Source organism: Pygocentrus nattereri, chromosome 2, assembly GCF_015220715.1.
Source record: "Pygocentrus nattereri isolate fPygNat1 chromosome 2, fPygNat1.pri, whole genome shotgun sequence".
NCBI lineage: Eukaryota > Metazoa > Chordata > Actinopteri > Characiformes > Serrasalmidae > Pygocentrus > Pygocentrus nattereri.
Genome location: NC_051212.1, coordinates 27,830,831 through 27,852,248, shown reverse-complemented (window position 1 = coordinate 27,852,248; position 21,418 = coordinate 27,830,831). Strand labels below are relative to the sequence as shown.

Here is a 21,418-nt window from a genome sequence, read left to right as displayed (position 1 = left end):
CTTTTTTTAAAATTGTTTTTATTTTTTTTCCACTGGAATGTCAGAAGTTTCTTTTAATCTTAGCTATAAGGCATGGCACATTCTCATCTATGGGTAAACAGTAAATGTGGTAACGTACATTTTAAAATGTATAGACGAGGTGCATAAACATGGTGGGTGAGGAATAAGAAATACAGTGAATAAGCTTAAAACATTAGTTTCACAAAGAATAACAGAGCACAAGTGCATCGTGGTGAAGGTGGCATTATGATTGAATTGGCATTCGCTGTAAATGCACTGAAAGCATGATTGGCAGACAAGATTTCAGCCACTTTTCTATTTTTTTTGCTAATCTTAATGTTTTAATATTTCCCTACAGCCCTGTAAAGCACCTTTGGCTTCATTGCAACATATTGTCGCTGTTGGTACAAAACTTTCCCAATTACCAATTTAAAAAAATTATTTTTTTTTTTTTTAAAAATCACTTGAACACCAGCTGCCCTTTACATTGATGAATTGACCTATAAACATGGTATGAAATGAAATCTTAATGTTAATTTAAAAATGAAGCTTTTTGGAGTTTGGTTTTGTACCAACATCGGTGATTTTATTACTAAACCTCCCCTCTTAATTGACCCCCTAATCCCTCACATATCTGCATGCTCTTCACACACAACATACTGGTTTTACTATTTCTAAAGTAAGATATGGGTGATGGGTTTGAGACACCAAGTGTCAGACAGTGGTCAGTTCTTAAGAAGCTTTTTGTTCTGCAAATTAGTCATGAACGTACCAACCAAACAGAATGCAACTGGTGTGATCATATTAAATGAATACATGCCTCATTGTGGAGCCACCACTGCACTGAATGCACTCTCTACAAAGTATATTAGGATACTAAACGACTAACAAATGGGCAACTTATAAGAAAAGAAACAAACATGCAAAGTCCCTCCAGTTCAACTTGTAACATCAACACTGCACTGACACTTCACAGTAAATTGTGTTTTAACTAATGTTTCATGTATGTAACAACTGTGACCTTCATGACCCTCAACACATCAGTAATGACACATTTTCCCTCATAAAAAAATGTATACAATAGCAAAGAAAAGACAGATTCAACGATGGCCTCATAGAGCAGTACGATTCAGTCACATTCAGCTCCTTCATACTATCAATCTACAATATCCCTCTATCAGTGCTTCCTTTATAACCAATGAGAACAGTAGCCTTATTAAAATGCTGAAATAGCTATCAAACTTCAGTGTAATGACAAAAAAGACTTCAAATTGAAAAATAAAAGCAATCAAAAATAACGCAGATGAAAGGATTCCCTTTAAAAATATTACACAATATTGAATGAGTTCAAGTAACTAATAAACAGCTTACAAATGTTTAAACATGGAAAAGATCAGTTGGCACAGAGTGGCAACGGTGGGATGGCAAGTAAAGACGGAGTGAAGAGTGCTAGGAAAACAGCAGAAACCAATGGATACAACAGTTTTCAGTTAAGTACAAATATATTAATTCTTTTGCTCATATTTACAGATCCAATATTAGATAATAAACAACATGACCCGAACATTTGAACTATATCATTACAGAATGTAAAGAAACATGACGAGCACTTTTTCACAGTTTATAAAAAGGTCTGAAACGTAAAATTTCTGAAACTACAGCGACTTGCTTATAGCTTTAAGAACGAGAATATCAATATTTGTGTCTCTGCTCATTTCTTTTGATGCACTCGTGCACTTGCTGCTCTTGCTTGAGTGTATTTGTGGATAAGCGCTCTTGCGTGTGGGTGTGAAGTGTGTGCACATGCGCGACATTTGAGACTTATGTCAGGGGGGCAAGCCATCTCAGTCAACTACACAGTAAGTATAAAACCTATACTTAGCAAATAACGTATATTTATCAAAGTATAAACGATGTCCTATCATAAGACAGCACCCACCGGGCACAGCATCTAATGCACTGACCGGTTTTTCCATATACAAAGGAAAGGCCCGCTCAGTATTCAGCATTGCAGTGTTAGTCTCTCCTGACTCATGGTGTTTCTCATGTTTTTGATTGTGACAGAAGCAAGAACAGTTCCTTTTACATGACTGACTGTTCACTGGTGTGGTCAGGAGCCATTTGAAGAGGTTACCAACGTTTACTAAGCTATCACTCAGATTGGACGCTTTAAAAAGGGCTAACTGTCGATCAAAGCTGATGTCTTCTGATGGCACAGCTCTGCGCTCGTCTCTTTTTTGGGAAATCCAGTGACAAACAGACGCCGGGTCCGCTTCAGCGTGTGGTCTAGAGCCAAGAATACTGTTCAGTGTGATTTGGCTTTCCACATTATTTTCTTGAAGCCTCTCACAGTTTTCTTGAATGGTTTTGTCCAGTACACCAAAATACAATCCTGTGTAGTAGGATAGTAATGGCAAGTATGACTGGAGCTTCAAAAAAGTCAACTGTGATCTTCGCTACCTGTTCCCATTGCTAGCAGAGCTAGCAGACTGTGCTACTGGCGAGGCTCTTGACCACAGCATAAATTAAACTTGGTGAGTGAAGTGCTTTTGATAGTACATTGCATTGCATGGAAACTCCTCACACCAGAATGCAGACTGCCCCCTAATGTTGCAGGGATCAGTCTCTATGCATAGCAGATAGTTTGGTTTTGAAAAATGGCAGTATTCTATAATTAAAGAGAGTTGATGAACGTTTTAGCATAAGCAAATGCCCCCTATTGCGCCCCCAAATGCCGCCCATGTGTGTACATGTTTAAACAGTGGTGTGGAGTGGTGTACCGCTGTGTGAGGGTGAAGATGCATGTTCTGAGGACGAGGAGATGGATCGTGATGAAGATGCTTCTCTTTGCAGCTCCTCCACTTTCTTCTGCAGCTCAGCACGCAAAAATAACAACTCCTTCAAATTCTGATGTACTGGCACCTAAACAAAACGTACAGAAACATACAGTTGAGTAGTTGTGGGAGGAAACAATACTGGTAATATATGGGATGAAAACAATAGCATGGAGAAATGAATATTTATGAATATTTTGAATGTGTATTAAGCCCACTGGTAGACTACCTGCACAGAACTAGTCTAAAGAAGCAGTCTAAAAAGTCCTGTTTGGAAATACTTTGGAGCAGTACTTATAGGTCAGTAGAAACTTAAGCAATAGTTAGCCCACTATTCCAGCACTAGCAAGCTGAGGGCACATCTTGAAAATATGCACTTAAGTGATACTTTTTTTTTTAATCCCACAAACAGGGAAATTCCACCCCCACATTTAACCCATCCGTGAAGTGAAACACCACATACACACTAGTGAATACACACACACTAGGGGCAGTGAGCACACTTGCCTGGAGCGGTGACCGGGGAGTAATTGGGGGTTAGGTGTCTTGCTCAAGGACACCTTAGTCATGTACAGTCGGCACTTGGGATCGAACTGGCAACCTTCCGGTCACAGGGCCAGTTCCCTAACCTCCAGCCCATGACTGCCCCAAATTAAACCATCCAGTTCAGTTCCTCCTCAAAGTCGCATTCCCCCGACAGGTCATGGTCACGGGGTACGCACATACACACAGCACTGAAACAATGGAACGCGAAATAGGTGAAAAAGTCTTATGCCTCATTTTAATAATCCAGTTGGCGGCAAAGTGAAGATTTACACAAAGAAGATTTTCTCAAAGCTTTTTTACTTTCTGTAGTTGCAGTGCTGTTTGGTGCTGATTTCTTCTCAGTGAATGCGGCAGCTGGGGACTTGCGAAGAGGGCATGTGAATTTGAGGGGGAACTGAATCTGATGCAACACTCTTGTTGCACTAGTTTGCCCTCTTATGGATATAATGCGCAAAAAATCTATATAATGTACATCTTAATTAGTAACGTTAGCTATAAAATAAAAGAAAGTATCAGAGTATGCAATTCCTTAACTCTCATATTAACATGAAATTCAGTTATGGCTTTTTTTTTGCAGTGTCAGCCCAAGATATAGCTGCATAGCTGGACAGTGCATTGGATAACCCAGTGGGACACTGGAGTTTAAATTCCCATCCAGGACAGCATGTCACTACTACACCAATAAAGTCCTTGGGAAAGCCAGTGGTTCACCTACCACTGCAAAAGAATAACTTTTAAACATATACTGAGTAAAAAACATTTGAATGTAGTCTATGGAAGATGGCACTGATCTAATACCAGGTATCAGTATCAGAGAGTTATTAGCAGATAATGGATATCAGAGGGAAAGAAGAATCCATCAGATCCAGTCTGGTAGCAAATGTATCCTGAAATAGCCCATCCTCACGTTGTATGATGGGATGTAGCTGTTCATTTCTTCCTGTGTGGGAGTGGAGTTTTTCAGTAGTTTGAGCATAACAGCCTACTTTTAGGTGCTAATCTTGACTTTTACAGAAAAATATTGGCTCTGTATCACCAATAATAGACCAATGCTTTAATTTTTTTAATTTAACGACATTTTTTTAATTAATGTAATCACCTGTGGTCTCATGCGAGGGTTCCAGCGAACATAGTAGCCCACCCACAGCTCCAGATGCCTTAGACTGGCCAGGGGATACAGCACATGGTTTTCATAGTCCACATAGAATGGGTTAGTAAAGTCCTCTGGCTGACTGTTAATGTAGGACCATAGAGACACTGTCTTACTCTGCACTTCCTGAGAGTTAGAAGAAAAATAGAAAGAAAAACTGTATTTAAGAAAACTGGACAAACTGTACAGTACAAAGTGTTTCAGTTACAAAGCCCCCCCATGTGTTATAAAGTGGATCATGCCTTTTCCATCCTCTCCTGCTCACTGCTGTAGAGAAATGTACCAAAGAGGCAGCTGTACAGGTGGTCCAAGATGGTAATAAGCAAGAGTTCATTGAACTCAAATGCAGAGGGAAACTGAAAAAAACCACACACATACAGTTATAACTAGAACTAGAGCTCTTAATAATATCTAGTACAGTGAAGCATGCAGTTTCCTTTTTTAACTGGAAGAGGCACAAAAGGAAACTTCATATTTACTATAGTACAAATAGATCACCTGTCTCATCATCTGCCACACACAGTCTATGAACTGCACAAAGAGAGGCGAGCGTTCAGAGTTAGCATGATTCTCATCTCCATAACCAACACGCTGTGAAAGAGAGAGAGAGAGAGAGAGAGAGAGAGAGAGAGAGAGAGAAAAGGTTCATATATTTTAAAATATACTTTTTTTCTGGAAATTTTGAAGTAACATTCAATAGCCTGGAGTAGTTTGTGTAGTTTGTGACAGGTGTTCAGTATGTATAAAATAATTCTAGAATGATGTTTCATCTCTACAACTTCTCATGATTCAAATGATTTGCTGGAAGAAGAAATGATGGATGTGTCCAGAATGATGAACAGAGCAACAGATGATGAACATGATTCCAAAACAAATGAGAAAGTATAATACTGAGAATTAACATAATTAATTATTTTTAAATAATAATAATAATAATAATACAAATATATATAAATAATAATACACAATGTATGTATTGAAAAAGTGGCGATCGAGTCAAATTTAAAAACAATCAAAAAATAGTGTTTACAGGTAATTACAGCACAACACTGATTATTTAATATGTCCTAGTTGTTCCAAGAATAATGTAATATCACAACATGTATTATGGTGACCAGTTTATAACAATCTACATTACTGAATAAAATAACAACAAAAAAGTGTGAGTGATTTCTAACTTTTGAACAGTACTGTACACACACTGCTGCTGGTGCTCACCGAGGCAAACTTGTGTCCGAAGCTGATCCACTCCTTCTCCAGCAGAACCTGGAAGCCCCTGAGCGTGCGGTAGTAGGAGTCCAGCATCAACATGGCCAGGGAGGTGAGCTGAGCTGTGCGGTCCCAGCCATCACTGCAGTGCACCACCACTGAGCTCTTACTGGACTCCACTTTATCCGCTATACGCACCGCACCTGCTAACAGCAGCTAACAGCACATACAGAAGTAACTAGAAAAGTTAAGGCACAGAAGGACGGGTGACAAATCATCATTGCTGTGATTATACATGGTTTATACACTGATCAGGTGTAATATGACCACCTCCTTGTTTCTACGCTCATTGTCCATTTGATCAACTTAGTTCTACAGTCACAGACTCTAGACCATCTGGTTTTCTGCACAATTTGTTAGCCCCCTTTTACCATAGGCTTCAGTGGTCAGGTCCCCCATGGACCCTATTTGGGTGGTGGATCATTCTCAGCACTGCAGTAACACTTACGTGCTGGTGGTGTGTTAGTGTGTGTTGCGCTGGTCTGAGTGGATAAAAGTGGAGCTGATAAAATGAACAATGAGCGTAGAAGCAAGGAGATGGTCATAATGTTATGCCTGATCAGTGTACAGTGACTTTTTAGAGACGGACTAACAGGTCTTCGAGGGCCAGAATTTTTGCTGATTGACAGGTGTTCAAATACTTATTTGCAGCAGTAACACACAAATAAATTATTAAAAAAATCATACATTGTGATTTCCGGATTTTTTTTTTACATTATGTCTCTCACAGTGGACATGCACCTAAGATAAAGATTTCAGACCCCTCCATGATTTCTAAGTGGGAGAACTTGCAAAGTCGCAGGGTGTTCAAATACTTATTTTCCTCACTGTATGTATGTATGGATATTATTCGTTACTTTTTCGTAGGATTTAGGTCTTTTGTTCAATCATCTAATTAACTTATGCATGTCCAACAACTAAATTAACTATGACAATGAACAATCTCAGAACCTGACGTATGATGTATATTTATATTTATATCTTTGCTGACTTTTTTGACATGTAACGTTCATATTTTAATTCAGAATCAAGAGGATTTTCTGTTGTTTTGGTAACAATCACCAGTTCCATGTGATGCAAAACACTGAACTTGAATAAATAAATAAAACCCCACTTTATACCCATATGTTTTTAGAGATTTCATTAGTGTTTAGGCAAGCTCAGAGAATATATGGTTCCGGGTAAATACTACATTTCAGGTATAGGCATTACTGTGTTAATGTGGTGGCTGGTGTGTTTGGTTTACCTGTGTGAAATAATGCCTGTTTGCTGTTTCTTCAGTCTGGTGTCCGTCATTACAGCTCATTATTTTTGCTACATTTTAGTATTTGTTTGTTTTGAATAGCTTACAAAAGTTAGACAGCTAAAAGGTAACATAGCTTCTCCAACAGTGAAGCAATAATGGAGTGTGTGTGTGTGTGTGTATATTGTGTACCCTGATATACTCCAGCCAGTGTGTGGAGTCTATTGCAGAGTGCCAGCGAAGTTCATCAATGGTGGGGTAGACCACTTCCTTCATCTTCCGCAGAGACTCTCTCATCACATGGATGTTGGGGATATCCAGGAAATTCAATTCCACATGAGTATAAAAATTCTCACTCTCGTAACCTCCGTCTTTTGCCTGGAGAAGAAATGATGAAAACAAGAATAAAAAAAGTGAGTGAGTGATTGAGCGAGTGAGTAAATAAACAGAAAGATACAAAACAACAAAACGTTATTGCTGGGGAAAACAAAAGCATGGAGTAATTATTTTCTCACTCATGGTTCACTGAAACAAACAGATAAATTATGTTGACAGTACCGATTCTATTCTGTCAGCGAAGAACTTTCAATCCTTACCACTTCAGTAAGACAGTAGATATTTTATTATGATTTGAATGTGATGAAAAGTTCTTGTTGTGAGTGGAGTCTTGTTTTGCAGAAACAAAAAAGAATGCTCTAGATTTTGTTCATATTTTTGTCGTTTGTTGACATTGAAACAGAAAATTAAAAGTGCAGACTCCAACTTGTTGATGCAGAATATAAACAAAGTAAATGTAATTCCCCATGTAATTAACTGTGATCATGTTTAACTCATTGATCATGTAACTGTGATTATATTTTAATTGTGTAATACACAGCTGATGCATTCATTTTGTTATCAACAAAAGAAGTGGAGGGTGGACCTTGGAGGTTTGGAGATATACAACGATATATCAGCAGCATACAGAGTTATACATATATAACAGACTTTCTTTTATCTTGATAGGCATTATTTCGTATGCTGGCACCTGCTTATAGCAAGTGCATTCTACTTTTATGCACATTTTGCACAGTGTCCCAACTTTTTTGGAAATGGGTGTGTATTAATTAATTAGTAATATTAGTCATTAATCTTTATAGGTGTAATATTTTAATTGTTGACAGCCATACTGATAAACCTATGATAATCATTTTTCACAATGATCATATCCATATATAAGCACAGCCCAATTTTAAATCCTCCCAGTCCTTTTTTTTACCTTACTAGTGTCAGCGACACTGCTCTGCCTCGCATCAAATATGGTGAGCTTGTGTGACTGAGCATTGGCGTCCATGATGGTCTGCAAGTAACGTTCATCTTCTTTACAGCGTCGATCTGAGGGGCCCACCAGAGGTTGACTGCAGCGCACGATAGTGGCTTGAGTCTCAGGGTGGATCCATGAGAGGACCTGAGAGAGAGCAGGTGAAAACACATGCCATGTCACACATGAAAAGTGACATCACTAGTAAGATATTTTACTAGCTGCAGGGAAAAGCAGCCATACATAAATATAGGGCATCATGATATGGATCAAAATACCACAGCTACATACTGCCATGTCTTGCAATCTACTAAAACCACACTGCTGAGCTTAAGATACGATATGCATTCATTACAAAGTTATCCATGTAGGATCAATTGAATGTCTTCACTCATTAAAACACCAAAAAACACTCAAGTGAGTTTCAGCAGGATGCTCATCATAGAACAATAAAAAAAACAACTATTCAGAAGGCTTGTTTGTATACTGTAGCATTCTGCGACATCAGTATCTAATATTATGATAATGACTGATAATGACTCCTAAATAATATATCATGTGGCTCTTTATACATCCACTTGGCCTACAACACATAGCATTTAAGATACGAACTTAACTAGATTATCATTACCAACTAGGGATGAACATGATTAACTGCTAACCAACAAATAAACATCACTAAAAGTTCATTTAATTCTGTTTCATTTTTCCAAGTTGAGGAACATTTCTGAATTGTATGCATGAGGGCACATTAGGTAATTGGTTCTGCTAGAAGCAGCAGCATGCAGCTATGGATAGTGATGTTCTGGACCACTTTTCGAGAGGACGTAGCACGTCAAAATGACGCACCACAGTAAAAGCAAACATCCACAAGTGACAAGAATTTTTTTCTTTTGTTTGTTGATTTGGGAAAGTGTGATGTAATGAAAGCCACGCATGGGTGTGCAATGTACTTCATCAGCTTCAGTTTCAGTATTACATTCCACAACCCAGACTTTTTAACATAGTGCTTTACCATAGAATTCAGCTGATGTGTGCAGCCAATCAAACTTAAGAACTAGAACTGTTCATTTTATCACTTATTTTTAATGGATCACATCCTTGCTTCTATGATTGCAGGATACTGATTAATTGCTGACAATAAACTGTCCGTTATTAGCTATTTGCAAAAATTTGCATCCCTAATATCAATGACACAGCCAGCAAAAAGGCCTTCATTACGAGCAAATAGAAACTAAACTGGCTGAATCAGTAACAGTGGACACACATGTGCACACACACACACACACTAACCGGTATGCGGTGCTTGGCTCTGAAAGAGGCCACTCTTTTAAGCTCATCGTCTTTGATGCTGGTCGGGATGACCAGCAGAGCAGGGTATGTGTCGCACACTTCATAACTACTGTTTATCTTACTGATTGTCCAGCTTTCATTAGGCAGACCCTACAGAGAGAGCACAGGAACAAGGGAATGAGTTATTTTAAATCATGATGTATTTCTCATTTTATAAAATAATTAGAAAACCTTATAAATATAGAACCTGTCTCTTGTACTCAGCCACTGGGTCGTAAACCTTCCATCCATCTACGGGATACTCCTCTTTGTATTGAAAAGCAAACAGCGGCTAGAAAAAGATGAGAATAAATGACTGAAAGTTCCCTGAAGCACTCCTCTAATGAGGACTAAGAGCTATTGATGACTAAGTGAGGCTGAGCGCCAGGATTACTGACCAGATCATTGGACAGAGGGAAGGCATACTTGGTAAGGGTCTCCACAATCTCCAGCTTACACTGCTCCTCTGTCTTATAGGCAAACCTAGGACTCCTCATGTCCTGAGAGAGAGAGAGAGAGAGAGAGAGAGAGAGAGATTAAAATTCATGTAAATTATTGTGCAAATTATGAATCAACATTTGTAAAGTTCCTGGTTTCACAACAGTTGTTTTTTTTTGCATCATTTGCATTAAACATACAGTCCAAGGGCTCCCAAGTGGCGCAACCGTCTAAGTGTTGGCCCTATCATCAGGAGATTGCGAGTTTGATCCCTGGTGATGCTACAGCCGTCTGTAGTTGGGAGTCCAAGAGAGCACAATTGGCCTCGCTCTCTCTGGGTGGGTAGGATGGCCCCCCTTCTCCTCCCATCACTCAACGTGATGCTAGTCAGCGCAGACGTCTGTTAGCTGACGTAAGAGATCTGCCGGTTGGTGCTTTCCTCCGAGCGTGTTCGGCTGTCCCGTGACATTGCGTGAGTGGCAGTTCGAAAAGATGCGGTGGTTGGTTTCACAAGTCTCGGAGAAAGCCTGTGCTAGCCTTCACCCTCCTAGCACTAGTAGTATTGTGTGATTGGGGGAGTCCTAAGTAGCGGAAGGAATTGGAAACGACTAAATTGGGGAGAAAAATCGGGTATAAATAAAAAATTTAAAAAAACATACAGTCCAATAGGGAGTAATATGATGATCAGTTATCGTGACAAATTACTTCAATGAACAAAAGGTGTGTATTGTGGATATTGTCAGTACTTCTAGAATACTGAACCACTGCCTGCATCACAAAACAGTAACATTTACACCAATTACAGCAACCCTGTAAACAACAACAACCAACATATAAAAAACTGCATTAACTGCACAACAATTATCACAATTTATTTTCATCAGTTATTTGTTCCTCCTGTTCCTCTCTAAATAGTTTATTTTTGCAAACAGTGAAAACAACATATTGTACACACTGTACACAAAGCATAGCTTAGTAGCTTTTAAAGAAGAAATATCAGATTGGAATCTGTATTGGCCCATACTTGACATTTCAATATCTGTATTGGAAGGGGAAGAGGTATCATGATGATGTGACAACACATTGCCCACCTGTAGGATCCAGGCCAGTTTATGCCAGTCTCTCACCTTGCAGACGATCTCCATGCCCCGTGTGTTTTCTCCATGGCTCTGAACACTGATGGTCTCCAGCCTGCTGATTGCCCCCAGATTCACATCCAGCACAAATGGAGGATCCTGAAGGGAATAAAAACAGGACAAAAACCTGAGTTAGTTATTTGATACTTATTTTAACCTGTGGCCAATTCAAACCCTATTTACTTTTACACATGTAAACAAATCACAGTACTACAAAAGATAGGACATCATTACCCTCTCCAAACTGATGAAGTACAGTTTGTAGTCTGTGACAGTCAGCGTGCCAGTCACAGCTCCAGTGAATGGACAGATGTACATCACATCTTTAGCTACGCAAGACAGAGCAACAAGGGATTTCTTGGTGTTGTAACAGAAGCATGTGGTGAGAAAGTATGCAGTGTATAGTATGAAAGAAGACAGGAAACTCACCAGTGGTTTTAATGGTCTCTCCTGGGACTAGTGGAACTTCATCCAGGGTAATCACCCTCTGTGCATCTTTGAATACCTGCTAGACAACCAAATTTACTATCCTTTAGGACTAAGTCTCAGTTGGCAGTTTTAACAGGCCGACACAGAATCATGCATGATCAATAATGCAGAAACCCATAATCAATAACAATAATAAATCTTAGAGGTGTAAAACTGAAATGATCTAAATGTGATGATTCAACAGCATAGTTTTAGGATTTGAAGCTTATAATAATAATGCTACATGTAAAAATAAATTTCTTTGTGATAAAAAAGTATAAACTTTGTGTATACTTTTTATTATCTACATTCCACTACTGTGTGAACAGATACAGCAGTCACATTTGTGAATTCAAATGGAAAATAATTTAAACTAATCTTCAGTAAGTACAATAACATTCAATCGTGTTAACTTGCTCACAAGTCGATTCCATTACGATTCTTTAGGAAACAATTCAGTGCATAAAAACACTGAATGCACTGAAAATGTTCGCAAAGAAAGTGAGATTTACACTACTACTTATAATAATAATACATTACTAACACACTAGTTTATCGCTATGTTTTCTAATCTTTCAGACTTCTGGTGTCCACGGTGAGTTTGTTTTCTGACCCTGAATGATGCATGTTATGAAGGTCATTTCTCTCTAATCTGCTCAATTCAATGTAGTCTGTAATACACTAATGCAATGAAGCAGAAGAAGCAAAGGGAGCACTGCAGGAAGAGGACAAGCACTCAGCTCAAGCAATAGCTCTACTGACAGTCAGGGTGGAGCAGACACAGAAGAGTGACAGACTGGACATGCAGTATGTGGTCAGAGAAGCTGCTGAGAGCAGAAAAGAGAGGAATATCATGGGTTAAAAGAGAAAGACTTGCCACAGCGTGAGGAGGCAGCTCAGAGTCACTGTCACACTGATAACCAAGCTCTTCACTAGAGTCCTGCATACACAGCCGAAGAGGACAGAGGCGGACAGAGAGATAGAGAGAGAGAGAGAAGAAGTAGAAGAAGACCGAATTAACATTGCTATGTAGAGATTAGAATTCATGGGAGTGAAGGAGGGAAGAAAGACAGAAAAGTGGAAAAAGACAAAGAGTTAATATTTCTATTAGCAGTGGGAATCACAATATGATATCACAATGCATGAACCATGACTCAAGCTCTCTCCTATCACACACTGCTACTGAGCTGGGAGGGTGTGCGTCCTCCAAGGGCCAACTCCTGAATGTTGTGATTCTACTGCAATCTTTATGAATACAGTCCTGACCCCTTACTATTTTACTCGTATAGTCAGGGTTCAGGACCCTGTAGGACCACAACAGAGCAGGTACTATTTGTGTGGCAGATCATTCTCAGCACTGCAGTGACACTGGCATGGTAGTGGTCAGCATCCTGTGACCATTGATAAAGGACTAGAGGATGACCAACACAAACTGTGCAGCAACAGACAAGCTATCATCTTTAACTTAACATCTACAAGGTGGACCAATGAGTGGACAGTGAGCGGACACTGGAGTTTAAAAACACCACCAACACTGCTATGTCTGATCCACTCATACCAGTGCAACACACACTAACACACCACCACCACATCAGTGTCAATGCAGTGCTGAGTATGATCCACCACCCAAATAATACCTGCTCTGTGGTGGCCCTCTTTGACCATCAATGTACAAGATAAAGAAAAACCTAACAAAGTATGCAGAGAAGCAGATGGACTACAGTCTGTAATCATAGAACTACAAAGTGCTCCTGTATGGTAAGTGGACTTCATAAAATGGACAATGAGTGTAAATACAAGCAAGGTGTTCTCAGTGAAGCGTCCAATGACTTTTTATAGTATATTTTTCCTACCACCCCTAACTGGTATATAGTGTTTCAAATTCACAAGAGAGAACAGTGGATGAAGAGATAACTGCATGAACCCAACGAGCCTGGTACCAGGACGCCCCCAACCCAAAAAAAAGAAAGCTGCTTCTTTAATTCTTCCAGCACTTACACTGCATTCCCGTCCATGTTGGCAACAGTAAAATGATTTCATGTTTTTATCACTGTGTAACATGCAGCAGTCTTTCTTTATCGTTCTATGGCACTGTGCTATTTTTCTACATTTTTGGGGTACATTTGTGAATTTCAGTCAGAGCACATTCAGGGTGTTTACTGTTTAGTTTAGTCAGTGTAATGATAAAAATGGCTGATATGTGCATTATACCATTATTCTTGTGTTATAAAATAGTTATAGAATAGTAGTTTGAAACTGAAATATTTGTGCAATTTAGGGTTTGTCAGATCACATTCCTTACATACCAAAATAATGCAACAACAGCACTCAGAAATCAAGGTATCAATGGAAATGAGCACTAAAAGAAGAAACAAAAAAAAAACAACAAAACAGAAACGGACGCTTTTTTGCATTGGCCGTAAAGGGTGTTTAGAATTGCAGAGAGAGAGAGACAAGAATGCAGCAGCAATCACAGAGCCTCTTGAAAGACTATGGGTCACACCCCCTGACACAGAGACAGGAAATGTGATGAGAGGAAACAGAGACAGAACACACTCATCCCACACACCACTCACCGGACATGACGAGGGGGCTACAATAATACTTATAACTCATAACTAATGATAAGGTGAAGTACCTTGGTACAATGTTTGCTGTAAAAAATACCCTAATTAACTTCCTGAAATTCACAAGTTTATTACATTCTGTGTCCCTATTATCATTATAATGTGGGTACTTGTATCGAAAACAATGCAGTTATTTTTAGGTTAAAGAAGTGAGGAGAGGAAGGCTGGTTCTGACATTGGCTCCTCGCCATTTAAGGGGCTAAGACGGCATAGAAAGGGCTGAGCAAGTTGCCTCCAATGCTTATGACTTTTACTCTTCTCAAAAAATCAAGCCTACGTGTTCTCACTGCACTCACTGCAGCGCTACTGGTTGTGTGGTATATGGCTGTTGACATTCTTCTTACTTATGTTCCTCTACCAAGATAGCAAGCCAAACAACGTGTGATCCAACCACCACCTAACCTGCAGAGCATTTCTTGATCCTGGATCCTCAGCTTCTCTAAAAAACAGTAACCTACACTGTTGATTTGTACCTGCTCTCATATATTTGAAGGTCTCTAGGCACTCATTGTCAAAGCCTTTCACTGTTCACAGTTCCTTAGTTTTTCTGTAACTGTAAATACAAGACCTGGGTACATGCAAAGTATCAGTCATACAGTGCCAAACCTACACAGATGAACAAATCCCTACTACACTCAAAATCTATGGAAAAAGAACAGACAGAAGACTTTGCAGAACTCCAGTACTTTCAGAGACTGCCTGATTTCAGATAAACAAACTGCTTAGATAAGTAATTCACCAACAGTGGATATCCTTAGCCTCAACTACCAGACAACTACTGTACATCTCCTAGACAATCAGAAACATGTGAGCTGCAGAAAGCAGAATGTATTCTAAATTAAAATCAGTCATTTTCTACTAAGTGCAGATGGAATGATGTGAGGCTGTGAATCTATCAGAAAGCATCAGACTGTTTATGTACTATGCTTTTACATCAGTGGGCAAGCATAGATGGGAGTCTTCTGAAGAGAAAATTATTATTCCATATGTGCTTTTTCAAACCACAGTCAGCACTGAAAGGCAGTCTGTTCCTTTGCGGTTTGTAGAAGCAATGGTTGTTTCTTCAGCCCTAGATTTTTAAGTACAAGCGCTTTCCATCATACACTTTTGTAAGCTTGCACTTTCTTGAGCGTTACAAACTTTTATAGGCCTCTGAAATTGCATTGTTCTGCATCACACCAGAAATAGGAACTCTGGTTCTAAGCTGATTCTCTCTATGAGAAAAATGAATGTGTTTTCTAAAAAAATCACTGCCATTGCACATTAACAACAATGGGCCTCAGATTCATGATGTTTTCCTAAACTCCTGAACTGTTTGCATCTTTGTGCTCTTGGGTGTATGTAGATTCAGTATGTGTGAGCACAAATCCCAAATAACACAAAATTGGTGAATGTCAGAATCTTCATAAAAACTGCATAAGTAGCTTTTAAGAAGGATTTTCTTCTTAAGATTGGTTGGTGAACGAGGCCCGTTTTTCCAAACCTAATGCATTTTGCTATACTAACATTTTTATTATGAATGTTACCAGGCCAATTTAGCTACACGATCATCAAGGAGCCCAAATATGAATATTTTTACATAAAGCTAACACTGCCATGCACTGAACTGACATGAATTTGTGTTGGTATATCAGTGTTTAGGTTTAAAAGCAGCTTAGATTTCTAAGCATTAGCTTGCTTGCATTTCTGTTTTACAAAGGGCTCAAAGGTATAAATCTAAATTTTTTTCATAGACTAAAACTGCTTAGACCCAGAGTTCCTAATACAGGCATGGTGCCGACTCCACAGCTTCAGAGGTCTGTGTTATCTGAATGGTTACTGATAAGGTTACATATCATCACTGTTTAAGTGCAATATTTTATGATGAATGCACAAACAGAAATGATCCAAAATGACCTGGAATAAACCATCATTATATTAATGTGCATTTCAAAGTGAAGAACTTTTTTTCCTTCTTCTTCACCATTCTGCAGATATGAGGGTTTGTTATCACAATGATGATATGCATATTAAATGTTCTATAGAAATGTAATACACACTCTAGGCAGAAAGTGGCAGTTATACCCAAATGCAGTTGCAAATGGAAATGGAATCCGTTCAAAAGACTAAAGGAATTCGTCTGTACTATGTGAGAAAAAGGGGAAGAGGAAAATTAAGCAAGGGTAAGGAGGTTGCATATGTGTGACATCTCAAAGTAAGACTGCTGATGTAGGATCACTTTCTGTCCCTCATATTTTCAAATAAAGGACATAATAAGGCAGTTAGGAAAAGTGACCCATATTAGCAGTTGACCTCTGAGATTTCAGAACATATGGCCCAGCACTCTGAAACAGCCTTACCCTTAAATTAGGCCTCTTGGATACCTGCAAATCACAGACGATAACAAGACAGACATGAAGTTACAAACATGCACACACTCAACACCAGCAATGCCTGGATTTCCTACAACAGCTCATTCTTGCAGTACCTCTGTCCTGCATACTTTGATATTTCCCCTGTTCTAATATACTAGATTCACCTGTTTGGGAGATTTACAAATTCTTTCTGGTGGCCAAGAACAAGAACAGGGTTTTTGTTTATTTCATTTAGAAAAGAGTGAGACAATTCATTGAGACTATGTTAGGCCCAAGTAGATTGCTTGTGGCTCCTAAATGTCCAGAAATGGCCCTGATTAGAGCAGGGAAAACACTAAACTATGCAGAGACCAGGACCGAGCACCAATGCAGTAACTTAATGAGACATCAGAATCACACAAAAGGTGTCAAGGAATGGCCAAACACACATAGCACGAGGCACAGGCAGCCTTTGACGGACAACTCGCAAAATTTCTGATGGTTTATCAACTGTTCAATGCCAAATAAACAGAGTTAGAAAAAATTCTTGCCTAACACATTTCTTGCACTGAGACCAACAAAGCAAAAGCACTTGTGACAAAGAATTACTGGTATATTACAAGATCACAGCATAGTATAACCTAGTTCAAAGTAGGTTTATAACTTTCACTTCACATACAAACAAAAGCAAAGCAAAAGCAGATACGTACAGAGAGTATTCGCAACAGATATTTATAGCAATACATATTTATTCATGACTTATGAGCTGTTTATTAATATACATCTCTGACCGTCATGATTTTGTTAAGGTGGGCACGTATAAGCACACTGACACACATATCAGCTCTCAACTCTTACCCTATGGTCTACTTTCCACCCGATCTGTGGGTTGAAAAAACAATGCATGCACCACAATGGCACGGTGAATGGAGAATGGATCTTAGACATACTGACTCTCCAAAAACAGATTTTTCAAACTTTCTGCACAAATTAATAACTAACTTATAAATACAGTCATAACCAGAGTGGTTAGATGTGAAATATTTTGTTCAAAAGAAAAAAACAGAGAATTGTTCATAGTGGTGGTGTGGTATGAACCAGACTGTAGAGTTGAAGGCCTTTAAAAGCTACATCATAGAAAGTTAATATATAAAATGGTTATGAATACGCTGCCTGACATTATAACATTACAACAGATTTTTGGCATTAAACATATTTTAAGTATATGTATGGTGGAGAGGTACATGCAGAGTTTTGTATGGCTTCATTTACCATGAATTCACCGGTATCAAGATTCAGTAAAAAAAAAAAACATTTCACATCAAACAACTCTAAAAGACTCTTTAATTTTCAACGACTGAATTGTGAAATTTTGCTTTTAAAAACTTTTATTTGGTCTCTGAATCATACAATGCTTCTTGAGTTCAAACAACGTAATGTAATCACAAATGAAACGGTCATTTCCAGAAGAGCAACTCTAGATCTGTGATAAGCTCACCTTGCATTCACGGTTCACAACCTCAGGAGGAGCACAGCCAGAGATCTGGCTGGAGATGGTGGCTGCGATCAACTGCTTACACCACTCCACGTGGGAACCAGTGGGACTGAGAGAGACACAAAGAGAGTATCAGTGCCCAGCGCTGAACTGGGTGGTTAGTTAACAAGACTCAAGGTCGGCGGCCAACGGTGTAACAATTTCATTCCAGTATTGAAAAAAAGAAAACAAAAGAAAGTCACTCTCTTTTGAATGCCTCTCATTTACTGTCTTTCATGGAAACCACTGTCAATGATCAAAACTAGGCATCTCAGTACAGCCTATCACAGTGAACTGGGTGGAGAAGGGGAGTGGCTTATCCCATGCATAGAAATGCTGGTCTAAACCCAAACACAGAGTGGGAACTTGCTGTGTGTGACCTCAACTACGCTGTCCAAGGCCAAGCCTGACCAGAACCTGACACAATTCTGTCTGAACCTGACCAGGAACAAATCAGGTTTTGAGCACAAAATTCTGTTTGACCCAAAACAGCCCTTCACCACCCAAAGCGCCAAATAAAACCTAATATGTCTAATAACACTGCCATGAGGCAAAAATAATAGCTGTGATTAGACAATACATAACAATGAAATACTCTGCTGCCCAAAATTAGTTATATTCAACAACTTTATTCAACAAGCAATGCTTTCAAACAACATCTCAAATGTTTTAAATATGTGATCAATTCTGACAGCAATACTTTCAACAACTGAAGCATGGCAGATAAAAAAATCTGTAAGTTCAATAAAAACTGAAGTAATGAAATTAATAAAGCAAGGACAAAAACAACAGCAGGAGAAATTCAATGTAATGTAATGTAATAATAAATCCTGCTGACAGACAAGGTGACTGTCTTTTGGTGACTGGCTGACAAGCGAGTTTGATTGCAGGCCTACTGTAATCTACAATACTTTTGTTGATGGCCTGATTAGTACGGCAACATCTTGGAAATACCTCTTACAGATTTGGTGGGTGGTATTTGTTGGTACTGTATCTGACTAAGTGAAATTAGATTTTGTTGTTTGCTCGTTTGGATGGGTATAATTTTAACCTTAATGCTGATGTGATCCTCTGGGCTATGATGTTTTGATACATGTTATGGGGAGTAATTTGGGGGGGAAATCCCATTTATCCCGTATGAATCTGACAGTCAAATTCCTCACAAATGACACTACAGCACCTCCTCAAGTAAACCTAAAGGAGCTCGAATAGGGCTTTTGTAGTACATCAACAGTACTACAGAATCAAGACATTTTAACACATAAAATATTGACAATTTGACCTAATCTTCACCTCAGGACCGAAAATGGCACGGAGCCAGAAAACACGTACTGCTGTACCCCTAACGGCTACTTACTCTACAGTAGTGGTTCTGGTTCCTGGTCATTAAGTAGGACTGAAAGATTAATCATTTTAATATCAACATCAAAATTTGAAAGGTTGCAATTTTCAAACCCAAAGAGCTGCTATTTTAATTATAGCTCACATGATCGAAACTTCAACCCAATAACTCAGAGCTGGTGAATTGCCTGTACCCGAGCTAAACCAATCAGAAGCAACCAAACAGCCATGGGCTGTGATATCACAACCACAGCTAACTGGCAGGTTGCACAACAAATTCAGGGCTGAAACCTCAAGATGGAAACAGTAGATAGTCTAAGTAGCAGACATGCATATTCAGTTTTAAATAGCACTGAGCTGCATATTTGAGAGCTTTTCCTGCTCCAGTACATTCAGATCATGAAGTAAACAATAAAACCTCCCTGTAAAACCTGTTAGAGTGAGACAGGACTACAGTGCTTGAACTAGTGTGCAGGAGAGACCTTCTCCAGGACCAGAGCTGATCTTCACCAGCAGCAGAAAGACTGTGTGCTTTCATACATCCTGATCTGGAGGGAGTTAAGATGACAGATGGCGTTGAGGTCACTAAAATGTGTCGGTGGGTTTCAGTGTGGAGCAGCTATATGCGAGATTTAAGCGCAGGTCGGGCTTGTTTTTGAACCATACGCAGTTAAGCTACACTGATAAACAGGCCTGCATACAATAAAGAGCAAACCGCCAGGAGATGAACGCAGATGCTCTCGTTAATGGCGAGCAGCTCCAAGTAACAGCAGAAGGGTGGATATGATGAAAACAGCAGACTTAGCAACCGCAGTTCCGAATAATACGGAGAACTCGTTAAAGAGGCTGAAGCTGGCTTCCTATTCGCCGGATTCATGTTCCAATTGTTCCGTTCCACCTTAAATTGTGCAGGAGGCACATCTCGGCGCCAGAATGTAGCTGCTGCACCATTTAAGGTGGACCGGAACAATTTGACCAAGTATGACTCCAGCTTCGTGCAGGACGCACGGTGAGGTGTGAAGGTTCGTGTCTCTTCCACTCAGCAGGCGGTGCGCTGGGCATTAAAGGCTACATTTCTCTGTGTGTTTGGTGTATTACGCCCACCCTCCTCTGACCCACCTGTCCAGTGAGTCTCCGCTCTCTTGCCTGGACACCGGGGCAGCTCCGAGGCTCCGGGGTTTCCTCGGTATCGGGGGGGCTCCGCTGCTCTCTGAGCCTGAGCTCGTCTGTTTCTCCATTTCTCCGCTCCCTCTGTCCTCGGCGGTCCGGGTCTGCAGAGAGGGTGTTCGTGAGCAGAGAGCCGCGCTGCTCGTCACTGCGAGGATGCCATGGCCCCGTATACTCCGTGCTCTTCCCCTCCCCAGCCGGACGTCGTCACAGCTTCCTGTCGCTTCAGCTCCTCTGATAAACAGCGCTATTTTCATTCAGTAGTGATGGGAGGCTCGATTCAGTGAAGCGAACCGATTCTGTAAAACTGTTTGGTTCATTGAATCGAGCGCCCGATTCAATGATTCATTGATTCACAACTGAGCGGTTGTGTCGCGTTTATTCCAGCGCGCGATCTTACAGCCGCAAATACTGTACGATAAAAAACAGTCCTCTTTTTGTTTAATGAGTCTGTTATTATGGATCAATCCCACTTGTATTAGGCAGCCAAGCTCGATCTTGCTTTGTGTGTTTATGTATATTTATTTTATTTCTGTTATTGTCTGTTTTTAAGCTTTTTTATGTACTCCTTCCACACAATGACTGGCTGGGATAGCTTCCAGCTCCGCGACCCAAAGGGATAAGCGGCTTAGACGGTGTGTGTGTGTGTGTGTGTGTGTGTGTGTGTGTGTGTGTGTGTGTGTGTACTGCTCTATTATTT

General features: G+C 39.7%; 1 protein-coding gene across 12 annotated transcripts; it reads right to left on the bottom strand.

Moving 5' to 3' along the window:
* Position 1: 1 nt before the first annotated feature.
* On the bottom strand, positions 2 to 21,006 carry mtmr1a (myotubularin related protein 1a). Of its 12 annotated transcripts, none has more exons than XM_017709943.2 (18): positions 20,671 to 21,006; positions 18,175 to 18,280; positions 17,535 to 17,558; positions 16,683 to 16,706; positions 12,594 to 12,656; positions 11,678 to 11,756; positions 11,483 to 11,577; positions 11,240 to 11,347; positions 10,073 to 10,174; positions 9,883 to 9,966; positions 9,636 to 9,785; positions 8,301 to 8,489; positions 7,235 to 7,420; positions 5,749 to 5,955; positions 5,029 to 5,121; positions 4,773 to 4,886; positions 4,480 to 4,656; positions 2 to 2,922 (listed from the first exon to the last, which is right to left on the bottom strand). In XM_017709943.2, the coding sequence occupies exons 1-18, from the start codon at positions 20,973 to 20,975 to the stop codon at positions 2,755 to 2,757; spliced, it is 2,274 nt and encodes a 757-aa protein (XP_017565432.2). In that variant the 5' UTR covers positions 20,976 to 21,006; the 3' UTR covers positions 2 to 2,754. The 12 variants fall into 12 exon arrangements, with proteins under 12 accessions (XP_017565432.2, XP_017565433.2, XP_017565440.2 ...); XM_017709944.2 differs by having other exon boundaries at positions 11,678 to 11,753; XM_017709951.2 differs by lacking the exon at positions 12,594 to 12,656.
* Positions 21,007 to 21,418: the final 412 nt, after the last annotated feature.

Coding starts and splice junctions, on each gene's coding strand:
- mtmr1a (XM_017709943.2), bottom strand. CDS start 20,975: ATGAAAATAGCGCTGTTTATCAGAGGAGCTGAAGCGACAGGAAGCTGT. Junction 18,281..20,670: donor AGCGGAGACTCACTGGACAG/GTGGGTCAGAGG, acceptor TGTCTCTCTCAG/TCCCACTGGTTCCCACGTGG. Junction 9,967..10,072: donor TCCCTCTGTCCAATGATCTG/GTCAGTAATCCT, acceptor ATCTTTTTCTAG/CCGCTGTTTGCTTTTCAATA.